This window comes from Garra rufa, chromosome 2, assembly GCF_049309525.1.
Source record: "Garra rufa chromosome 2, GarRuf1.0, whole genome shotgun sequence".
NCBI classification, from domain to species: domain Eukaryota; kingdom Metazoa; phylum Chordata; class Actinopteri; order Cypriniformes; family Cyprinidae; genus Garra; species Garra rufa.
The window spans coordinates 33,210,468-33,223,045 of NC_133362.1; the positions used below are offsets into that span (position 1 = coordinate 33,210,468).

The 12,578-nt window shown below is 33.2% G+C and overlaps 1 protein-coding gene across 1 annotated transcript; it reads left to right on the forward strand.

Annotated features, from left to right (window-relative positions):
• The first annotated feature begins 11,346 nt into the window (after positions 1–11,346).
• Positions 11,347–12,284, forward strand: noto (notochord homeobox). Its single transcript, XM_073833611.1, has 3 exons — positions 11,347–11,692; positions 11,786–11,973; positions 12,090–12,284. Exons 1-3 carry the CDS (start codon positions 11,347–11,349, stop codon positions 12,282–12,284), a joined length of 729 nt encoding a protein of 242 aa, XP_073689712.1.
• The last annotated feature ends 294 nt before the right edge of the window (positions 12,285–12,578 follow it).

Below are 12,578 nucleotides of genomic sequence, written 5' to 3' on the forward strand. Positions count from 1 at the left end.
CAGCCATGTGTGGATGTGTGTTTGATAGCGACCAGACTGTGAGATGTGTATGGACTGACTGAGATTTTACAAGACAAGCGTGAGGAATGATTTCTATAATGGCTGCCTGTTGAACATTATTTGGCTTTAATTACTTGGTGGACATGCACACTAAATAATTTTCAGTACAAAACAAAATAAAAATGGTATCTATTAAGTTAATAGGTTAAAAAGTTAAATAAGGTACTGTTTGATAACTTACTTTTTGATATTTTTTAAATGTTGTTAATACTTCTATTTAGCACGTTAAATAATTTAAAAAATATGCTTTTGACTTTTAGAATGATAAGGATTTTATTTCTAATAAATGCTAACTTTCTATTAAATATTAAAAATAAATAAATAAAACAAGAAAAATAACTTAACAATTTATGCCAAAAATTAATTATTAGAATACAATTTTTTATTAACTTAAATTAGGTTACCAATTGTTTTTTAAGAAGTTAATACTTCTATTCAGCACATTAAATAATTCAGAAGTGATGCTTAAATAATAATTTTATTCAGCACATTAAATAATTAAAAATGCGTTTTGACTTTCAGAATGATTTTTTTAACAAGACAAATGATTAAACAATTTATGCCAAAAATTAATTATTAGGTTACTACATTGTTATTAAATAACTAAAATTAGGTTACCAATTTTTTTTTAAAAGAAAGGAATAGCACATTAAAAAAATTAAAAAATTATGCTTTTGACTTTCAGAATGATAAGAATTTTATTTTAAATAAATGCTAACCGTCTATTCATTACAAAAAAAGAGGAAAGAAACATATTAAATAATGAAACATTTTATGCCAAAAATTAATTATTAGGTTACTACATTGTTATTAAATAACTAAAATTAGGTTACCTTTTTTTTAAAGAAATGAATACATTTATTCAGCACATTAAATAATTTAAAAACGATGCTTTTGATTTTCAGAATGATAAGAATTTTATTTTAAATAAATGCTAACTTTCTATTTATTAAAAAAAGAAAAATAGTTAAATAATTAAAATTAAAAAATAATTTATTAGGTTACTAGTTTTAACTAACTAAAATTAAGTTACCATTTAAAATAATAATAATAATAACAATAATAATACGTTTATTCAGCATATTAAATAATTTAAAGAAGTTACGCTTTTGACATTCAGAATGATAAGAATTTTATTTCAAATAAATGCTCACTTTCTATTACAAAAAATAAATAAATAAAATAATTTATAAAAACAAGAAGAAAAATAATAATTCAACCATTTATGTCAAAAAAAAAAATATTAGATTAATATTTTTTTAATAATTAACTACAATTAGGTAACCTTTTTTTTTAAATAAATCAATAATTTTATTCCGCACATAAAATAATTTAAAAGTGATGCTTTTGACTTTCAGAATGATAAGAATTTTATTTCAAATAAATGCTTACTTTCTTTTCATTACAAAAAATCCCCCCAAAAGTATTACAGTTTTCACAATAAATAAATAAATAAATTAAATTAATACATAAATGTTTTCAACATCAGTAATCATAAGAAATGTTTATTGTCATAGAATGATTTCTGGAGGATCATGTAATGTAATGGTGCTGAAAATTCAGGTTTGCATCACAGAAATAAATTATATTTTCAAATATATTATGGTAAAATTTTTATATTTCACAATATTAATGATTTTACTGTATTTTAATGCAGTCTTGATGAGGATAAGCCTTAACAGTGGTGTACATAATAACATGAAGAATGTGTACAGCAAAATGTTATTTTTTCATTGGGTTTTATGTAAGTCAGTAGTCAAATAAAGTAGAAAGGGATTTCTGTGGTGCTAGGTTTTTCACCCTAAAACTAAATTATGTGTAGTGCTTTGTAAAACAGGACAATAAACTGCCCTAAAATTGTCCATTGTTATGACTGCATTTGGTAAAGACATGTAGCTGTGCTCTGGCTTGCATTGTGTGCCATAAGATCTGTCTCTTTAAAGTTGGGTTGTCTGAATCTCTATAGCAGGTTGTTTACAAAATACATCCATGACTTTCCTTAGTGCAGGGTTGACCACAGTAGTCAGGTATTCTGACACTGTTTACTCTCCTTTCTCTGTCTCCCTCTCACTCTCTGTGACAGGAAGTGTAAACACTGATCAAGTGTCAAAGTCCAACCCACCAATTCTCACCTCCATTAAAGAGTGTCACCTTGCATAACTTTCCCAAATACCCCCCTAAAATGGCCCATATAATTCCACTACCCCTCTAAAATACCTCCGTAAACTCTCCCCTGCTCTTCAGGACCACCTGCGTGGGACTCAGAAACAGGCTATCGATAGATCACACATTCCATTATTGATTTATTGAGATTACACCAAACATCACATTCTGTCGCCACAATGTTCACCTCCAGTGAAAATTTCACACCGTCTTACACCGCTCTGTAAAAAGCCATGTAGCCGAGTGTGACAGAGGCTTTAACATATGACAACATTAACTCTTGTATTGAAGACTGTAATGGCCATAAACCAACACACATTACCAGATCAGACTACCATAGGAAGAAATTATTTTAGGAGACAAATATGAGATATCAGAAAATATGCTTTCTAAAATATAGTTTTTTTTTTCTTCTTTAGAATACACTACCAGTCAAAAGTTTTTGAACAGTAAGATTTTTAATGTTTTTTAAAGAAGTCTCTTCTGCTCACCAAGCCTGCATTTATTTGAAAAGTACAGAACAAACAGTAAAATTTTGAAATAATTTTACTATTTAAAATAACTGTTCTTATTCAAATATATTTTAAAATGTAATTTATTCCTGTGATTTCAAAGCTGAATTTTTAGCACCATTACTCCAGTCACATGATCTTTCAGAAATCATTCTAATATTCTGATTTGCTGCTTAAAAAAAAACTTTATTATTATTATTATTATGTTGTAAACAGCCGAGTAGAATTTTCCTTCCTTGATGAATAGAAAGTTTGTCTGAAATCTTTTGTAGCATTAAAAAATGTCTTTATCATTACTTGTGATCAATTGAAAGCATCCTTGCTAAATAAAAGTATTAATTAATTTATAATTTTATGAAATTATACTAACTCCAAGACTCCAAGCTATTAAATGGTATAGTGTATAATGTTACAAAAGCTTTTTATTTCAGATAAATGCTGATCTTTGAATCTTTCTATTCATCAAAAATCCTGAAAAAATGTACTCAACTGTTTTACATTTTGATAATAATAATAATAAATGTTTACTGAGCAGCAAATCAGCATATTAGAATGATTTCTGAAGGATCATGTGACACTGAAGACTGGAGTAATGATGCTGAAAATTCAGCTTTGATCACAGGAATAAATTACATTTTAAAATATATTCAAATAAAAAAATAGTCATTTTAAATTGTAAAAATATTTCACAAAATTACTGATTTTGCTGTATTTTAGATCAAATAAATGCAGTCTTGATGAGCAGAAGGGACTTCTTTAAAAACATTAAAAATCTTACTGTTCAAAAACTTTTGACTGGTAATGTACACTTTGTTTTGGTTATGAAATAAAACATTGATACTGAATATATGATGTTACTAAGTGTAATTAAAAATAGATATAAAATATATGTAAAATAGATAATGAGAATCTCTCTCTCTATATTAATAGAGTACTATATAGATTACAACAATTTGTATTTTATTTCAATGTTAGAGATTTATATTTCAATTACATACTGCTCTTATCAACTTTCTATTCCTCAAAAAAATCATAAAACTTATGTATCAATGTTCACAAATAAATAAATGTTTTTTGAGCATCAAATAATCATGCAGTATGTGACTCTGGACCACAAAACCAGGCTTACGGGTCAATTTAAAAAAAAAAAGAGAGATATTAATACATCATATACATCAATAAATCAACAATAAATAAGCCTTTCATTGATGTAAAGCTTATTATGATCAGACAATATTTGTCCAAGATACGACTATTTGAAAATCTGGAGTCTGAGGGTGCAAATATATATATTGAGAAAATCACCTTTAAAGTTGTCCAAATGAAGTTCATATCAAAGCAAATTACTAATCAAAAATTAAGTTTTGATATATTTATGGTAGGAAATGTACAAAATATCTTCATGGAACATGATCTTAATATCTTAATGATTTTGGCATAAAAGAAAAATCAACAATTTTGACCCGTACAGTGTATTTTTGGCTATTGCTATAAATATTCCTATGCTATTAATGACTGGTTTTGTGGTCCAGAGTCACATATTAGAATAATTTCTAAAGGATATTAATGTGACACTGAAAACTGGAGTAATGATGGTGAAAATCCAGCCCTGCCTGTAATAATCACTATCATGGTCTCATATTAGTTATATTATTTTAGTTAGTTATAATAAATATAAACAGAAACAAAAAAATGGTCTGATTATTTAAGCATTTACATGCAATAAATTACATAGTATTCGAATATTTAAGTCAGTTAAAGCTGCACAAATCCTTCTCAGCTGACATATTTTATATACAATATAAATAATCCTCAGACCAATGACTAATTATAAAGATGCATGATCAAAATAGTGGGAAAATAAGGAAAATGTATCATTTCTCCACATGATTGAATTTTTCCTGGTAAAATGGTTCAAGTCTTCAACCCAGGGATCTGATTTTAGTTTCTAAGCAATCACTTTTCCAAAAAAGCAATCAAGTCACCTCATTAGTGCTCAGTTCCATCCATGTTCTATTGTTGCTCCTGATGAGCAGACGAGAATGAGACAAAGAGCTGGAAGGATAATGGGACATTAGTTGCATGGCCTGAACGATCGTGACAACGGCCCAGTGTTTTTAAACCCTGCAGCCCTGCAGAGAGAAATCAAGCATCTGAAATGGCAATTGGTGCTGTTGAAAATGCTGGACCATCAAGTCAAGGTGGAGTCAAACGGTGTCAGACAGCCTGAATACACAAGACTTGTACTTGCTGAACTATGTCATAGTAACACTTCTGCTATTTTTTATACTACAAAAATCTCAGATCTCATGTTTCATTCTTACTGCATCTTGTCAACATTATATTATACAAGATGTTGAGAACTGACAACAAACCATCATGACTATAGTTGAAATTGCTTGTGTTAAAACAAAATAATATATGTTGTCCAAAGCTATAAATCTCTATCTAATAAAGTAGCAAATATGTATGAAAAGGTGCAATCATGGGGGCAAACAGAAAAATTCATCACAGGTACGATAAGACAACCTACAATCGAGTTATCGGTTATCGAAACTGTTGACGTTTTGCTGTGAACGTAATTTAGTGTTTTCAGAGTTAAATCATATTTTTGAAATCATCTAACTGAAAAAAATGACACCAATTTTGAACGAAGCACATATTTTTTTAACCTTTTTTTTCAGTGTACATCATGACCCAGCTGAAATGTGTATTGAAGCTAGACGCAGGTTACCTGGTCGTCCAGTCATACTGCTCGTAACAGTAAAGGTGAGATAGATAGACCAATTTGCCTTGTTTCTCCTTGATGACCCTGATAGTCCTACCAGAGTGAATAGTAACAGAATGGTCCATTCTGCAGTATTATGCGACTCCTGCATGTGTACAGAAGTTATCTTGATGCCTATTGACAGAGGTGAGATAATCAGGTGAGATAATTGGTCAGTTTTCACCTCTGAGGTAATAATCTTAATGTCACTTGCTAAATAAAACACTAAGCATTATACCCCGACAACAAAACCTATAGCACTTTTTAGTACAATAGAGATGTCCTTAACAGTAAACTGAAACTGTAACATGTTGTACTCATAATGCAGTCTAGTAAACCCTAAGCAGATGCACAACCTTGTGATATTTCAAAAGTCAAAAGAAAAGTGAGAAATTAAAAGTGTAATTGTTCAGTTTCAGTTTAACCTGCATATAGTCACTAATCTTGGCTACAATTGGCCATATTTTAGATCAATCAAAATAATAAAATCCAAAGACTACTGTCTTCTGCATATCAGTGTTTTTTTTATGTCAGACATTATTTTAACTAAAGGTTTGATGTTACAGGTTTGGGTGGTGCGTTGAGTTTCAGTTTTACTGAAAAAGGATGTTGTTGAAGGAGGGGCAGCCTGTACTTCACCATGACTATGAAAAGGACCACCAACACAAAAAAAAGCCCATCAGTGTATTCTCTGTCTGGCTCCAATACACAAACCAACACTCATCCTTAATTTTGGTTGATGTCTAAGACTAGAAACACATTCTGTCATTGAAATCATAAATATGTCATAAATGATACAGTTGCGGTCACAAGTTTATACACACAAATGTTAATTATTTTACCAAAATAAGAGGAATCATACAAATGCATGTTATTTTTTATTTAGCACTGACCTGAATAAGATATTTCACATAAAAGACGTTTACATATAGTCCACAAGAGAAAATAGTAGTTGAATTTATAAAATTTGACCATGTTCAAAAGTTTACATACACTTGATTCTTAATATTGTGTTCTTACCTGAATGATCCACGGCTGTGTTTTTTTTTTGTTTTGTTTTGTTTTTTTTTGTTTAGTGATAGTTGTTCATGAGCTGCTTGTTTGACCTGAATAGTTAAACTGCCTGCTGTTCTTCAGAAAAATCCTTCAGGTCAACAAATTCTGTTTTTTTTTCTTCAGCATTTTTGTGTATTTGAACCCTTTCCAACAATGACTGTATGATTTTGAGATCTATCTTTTCACACTGAGGACAACTGAAGGACTCATATGCAACTATTACAGAAGGTTCAAATGCTCACTCATGCTCCAGAAGCAAAAACGATGCATTAAGGGCCAAGGGTGTACACTTTTGAACAGAATGAGGATGTGTACATTTTTCTTATTTTGCCTAAATATCAAGTTTTGTTTTTCATTTAGTTCTGCCCTTCAAAAGCTACAAAAGATACTTACACGTTTCCCCGAATACAAAATAAGTTAAATTTACCCTGATCTTCAAATTCCAAAGTTATCATCTTTTTTGCATAGTTTTCTTCTGAAGCATCAGTGAGCTTTTGAACCTTCTGTAATAGTTGCATATGAGTCCCTCAGTTGTCCTCAGTGTGAAAAGATGGATCTCAAAATTATATAGTCATTGTTGGAAGGGGTTCAAATACACAAAAATGCTGGGGGGAAAAAAAGACTTTGTGGGACCTGAAATATTTCTGTTTCTGAAGAACAGCTGGCAGTTTAACTGTTAACAACAATCACTAAAAAAAAAAAAAAACAGCTGTGGATTATTCAGGTAACAACACAGTATTACGATTTAAGCGTATGTAAACTTTTGAACAGAGCCATTTTTATAAATTCAACTATTATTTTCTCTTTTGGACTATACGTTAATATCTCAATCAGGTCTAAATAAAAAAACAACATGCATTTTGAATGAGCCCTCCTATTTTGGTCAAATAATTAACATTTTGCAAATTCTGCAAGGTGTATGTAAACGTATGACCTCGACTGTATATTATAAAACTATGTTCTTCATAATTAACAGCAGAACAAGCAGATCATAAGAAAATGTATGAATGAGATCCTGTGAATTTAGGTGAATTAACTAAAACATAAATAGTTTTGAATTGCTATTAGATTGTTTTAGGAAGTTGAGTTCTGAGTGTTTCAGCAGAGTGAGGAATCACGAAAAAACATGAGGTGTATGGAAATGCGCCAGTGTGGTACGCCAGATCTGGTGAGAAATTCAATAATATATGCACTTCTACCACAGTGAAGCATGGAGGAAGATGTGTCATTATGTGGCTGCTGCTACTGGTAAGCTGCCTTACTGTGAAAAGTCAATTCATCAGTATAAGAGAATATTGCAGAATGGTTTGCTTCACACAACTGAAAAGTTGTTATGAGAAGCGCTGTTGTTTTTTTTCCACAAGAAAATGCTTGGGAACAAAACCATCATAGGCCAAATTTAAATCTTATCCACCTTATTCTTCAATGCGAAAGTAAGCTTATGGGCGAGACTTCCGGTTCATTAGCTGCTATAGGGAAATAACGAGAAGAATAGCAATGTAAAAGTATAGTTTGCACTATACTGTGTTCATAATTAAGATAATACACCAATTAAAATAATGCACCAATTTGCAATATCAAGCAGCAAAACAAGCTGTTTCGTACAGCTAAAAATAGCTAGATCTATAAATTTTACTAATAAAATGTTCACAAACAAGGCCTATATTAAAATAATAAATAAAGGTATCTTCATTTCTTTCTTTTGAAGGTAAAAAGAAAGAACCCGTATAATTGCACACAATGAGCAAGCGCGCAAACACTGCTGTCCAGATGTGCTTGCTCAAGATTCAGACGTGAGGACTAAACGGTAATATGTAAACACCGCCTCGCACGGCGTGATTCCTTTCTTTCAAGCCCGTTCAGATAAACATGTTAACAAACAAGGAAAACTTGGTGTAGGTGGTAAGACGCTGAGCTGCTACGGCCGCAGAAGCGCGCTGTTTGCGCTGTTCATTAGACGCGTTGGTGTCAGGTGCGCGGCTGTAATTAGAAAACGCGCCGGTCAAAGAAAGAACTGTTTAACTGTGCTTTAGCAAGTCCTCTGCACTGGACTTGTCTTTTTAGCAATGAGCACGTAGAGTTTGCAGAGCTGACTATAATCCTCCCTTGAAAGAGCGCGTCTTTGTTATAAAGCAGTGTTAGAAAGCAAATCACTTCCTTTAGTGAAGCCGCTGCTTTTCATCTGCGGCGTTTCATGTCCTAATTGAGAGCCAGTAATGGGGACTCCCTCTTTACATAAGTGATTTCCTCCCATCACTGGTCCTCAACATCAGGCTTTGTTCAGACATGAATTATGCTCCAGGCACACAAAAATATATGACCATGCTTTATTTTCACGCAAGTGATAATGAATTAAAAAAAAATGAAGCGGCAATTTTAGCCTATTTGATGTTATCTCTAACGGAACAGCAGCTAATTGTTATACTGAAAAGCCACAGATAATAATCTGATTATAAACGGATTTGTCACAAAATGCAAAGTGATTTTATATGTGACCCCAATATGAAACCACAAAACCAAGTGTAATTTTTTTTTTTTTTTTTTTTTTTTTTTTAGATTTATACGAATATGTGACCCTGGACCACAAAACCAGTCTTAAGTCGCTGGGGTATATTTGTAGCAATAGTCAAAAATACATTGTATGGGTCAAAATTATTGATTTTTCTTTTATGCCAAAAATCATTAGGAAATTAAGTAAAGATCATGTTCCATGAAGATTTTTTGTAAAATTCCTCCTATAAATATATCAAAATAATTTTTGATTAGTAATATGCATTGTTAAGAACTTAATTTGGACAACTTTAAAGGTGATTATCTCAGTATTTTAATTTTTTTGCACCCTCAGATTCCAGATATTCAAATAGTTGTATCTCGGCCAAATATTGTGCTATCCTAACAAACCATAGATCAAAAGAAATCTTATTTATTGAGCTTGCATATGATGTATACATCTCAGTTTTGTAAAATTTAACCTTATGACTGGTTTTGTGGTCCAGGGTCACATATGATTAGATTCATATGAATAAATATGCCATTGATGCATGGTTTGTTAGGATAGGACAATATTTGGCAGAAATACAACTGTTTACAAATCTAGAATCTGAGGGTGCAAAAAAAGTTCTTAGCAATGCATATTATTAATCAAAATTTAAGTTTTAATATGCAGTAGTAAATTTTCAAATATCTTCATGGAACATCATTTTTACTTAATATCCTACTGATTTTTTTGGTATAAAAGAAAAATCTAAATTTTTGACCCATAATGTATTTTTGGCTATTGTGGTCCAGGGTCACATATATAAATATACAGCAATTAAATATATTGCTATATATAAAAGGAGATATATAAAAGTTGAATGTCAATGCATTAGCAATGCAATGCTTTGGTTATTGCTATATTAATAAAGTTTTTACTCATGCATGCTTTATTTCACAATTTTAGCATAGTCTAAAAGCAACAGTGTGTGTGGCTCCGTCCTAATTATTCTGTAATCGATATTTTTTTTTTTAAAAAGTGAATAGGGACTAAAGGAGTTAAAGTTCAGAGAAGCCCAGAGGTCACGTATCACTATCTTATTCAGTGGACTTCTGCAGCGGAAATTTACAATAGATTAGCTGCTCATCGGAGTTACTCGCCCGACACTAAGTAAAATCAGCGGGCTTCGCACTCGGAGTGAGAAAACTGAAGCCCAGGTGCGGCAAATCTCCTCTCCAATTTTCGGGCAACACCAAAACTGCAAAAACACAATTGGCACAAGGTGCAATACGCGCCAGCGCCTGATTGAGGGAGGAGAACTGATCAATGTGTTTACATGAACCACAGTGGAAGAGATCTCACTATTATACCTACTTTCATTTGACACCTCTAGACTGAAACTGGAAGTGAATTCTGACATTATCCACAACACGTAGGTGTGAGGCTACCGTGGTCTGCGCCGTAAAGCATCTTTTCATCATTATGCCATAACAACATCTTAGTTTCAATCTAATTAACTTATCACAATCATTTCTGCCTGGTTTAATGAGTTTCAACTCGTCTGGTTTTCTTAATCAGTAGCTAAACTACTTCAAAGCGGATGAAAAGTGCACTCATCAGCAAGTTTTGTCTGTTACAATCTGTTACAATGTTTGGCCTAAATTATGAATTAGTTCACAACGATTCAAAGATTTAGATGACAATCCAGAGTCTTAAAGACTGGCAACGGGCTTTCATAGTTCTAATGTGATTAGCAGTTTTTTTCCCTTTCTTTGGCCTCTGAATGAATGTGAGGGTATTTGTTCCGCTGTGTGTCGCATTCGGCGGTACCCTTTGAATACGTAAAATAAGATGATTTGGGTAACATCAATGCACTCTCACAGGACAAATAAGATGATTTGGGTAACATCAATGCACTCTCACGGGATGTTTCTGTGGCGCACAGCCATAGAGGAATTTGTAGTAAATCTGGACCTCCTGGCTTTCGGCTCTTGACCCCCTCTCTGTGTTTCTGGGCTACCTCCGGGGGCACGTAGTGCAGAGGGCCATTAGGATATTTGACAATCTCAGCTTGTTACAACTCCATCAGTTAATTGGATCCCTTGTAGAGCCGCTCGTTTGACTCATCTGCCACTTAAAAAGACAAAGGCGCGCTGGGGGTCGTTCACACCTCGCGCCCCTGAGCAGGTATAAAAGAGCCGCTGAATCTCCGAGTTTCATTCCACTCCGCTCTTCACAAGGTCGAGAAAAAACTCCACTGCGGATAACTTTTAAGCTGCTTTTTGGACTTTTTACCCACCCAAACAGAAGCCATGCAGATGCCTGGACGAGCTTATGAAACCTATGGACAATCCGTGCGTCCTTTCCATCCGGACTATGCCACTTCATCTAAACCGAGCACAGGGAAATCCTTCACAATCGACGCTCTGCTTGCACGGCCTGACCACACAGAGAGAGATAGGACAAGTGCGTATCGGAACGTATCCAATCAAGCGCCAGTCTCGAGTTCCGCTCTTCCGTTTGCGGCACAAGTTTACTCGCAAATGCCACACTTTGCGTACAACCAGAGTATCATGCATACGCAGACTGGGTATCCCGTCTTCTGCTACCCGCCTTACAACTACCAGACAACATGCCGTGGAGCAATGTACGCACAAGGTATGTATATTTGACAATGGAATGCTTTTTAAAGAAATTTACAAAAAATAAAGTTATAATGCCCTAACCAATGCAACCTTTTCTCACGCACAGATGCTGTACTGGCTAAAGCAGCTGTCCACTCTCACTACAAACACAAAGCTGGAAAATCAAAGCGAATGCGCACAAGTTTCACCAATGAGCAGCTGTCCAGACTGGAGAAGGAGTTCGCACGGCAGCAGTATATGGTGGGATCTGAGCGCTTCCTCCTGGCGTCTGCTCTCCAGCTCACTGAAGCACAGGTAAATAAACATCAGTTTTGAAATGCAATTATGAATGCATTTATATTAAAACGTAACCTAAACACCGACTCTACACAGATCAGATGCTAAACCTTTTTTTCCTCTTGCAACTCCAGGTTAAAGTTTGGTTCCAGAACAGACGCATCAAGTGGAGAAAACAGAGTCTTGAGCAACAACAAGCCAAACTAGCCAAACTGGGACTCGCCGTGCCACCAAAGAGCCCCGGATCTCAGGGCAGAGAGGATGAGGAAAGAGATTTCACAGAAGAGTCTGATGTAGACATTGACATCGACGATTCACTTCAAGACTGAAAAAACAACAAAAACAAACAAACACTCGCTGTTACTTTTATACAATGTGTTTATGTACATATTTGATTTTTCTCTAGATGACATATCCTTTTCTATTTGTACAAATATTTAATTAATAGATTTATATTTAAGGTGTTTCTCTTACACACCATTGCTCTTATAAGGGTATCTTTGTTTTTGTTAAAAACGTGTGTATATGGATGAAATAAAGGAAATATATATTTTTAATTTGAATTTATGTTCTTGGTTTTGTCTCTGAAGTAATTTAAACATTTAGGATGTCTATAAACAAAA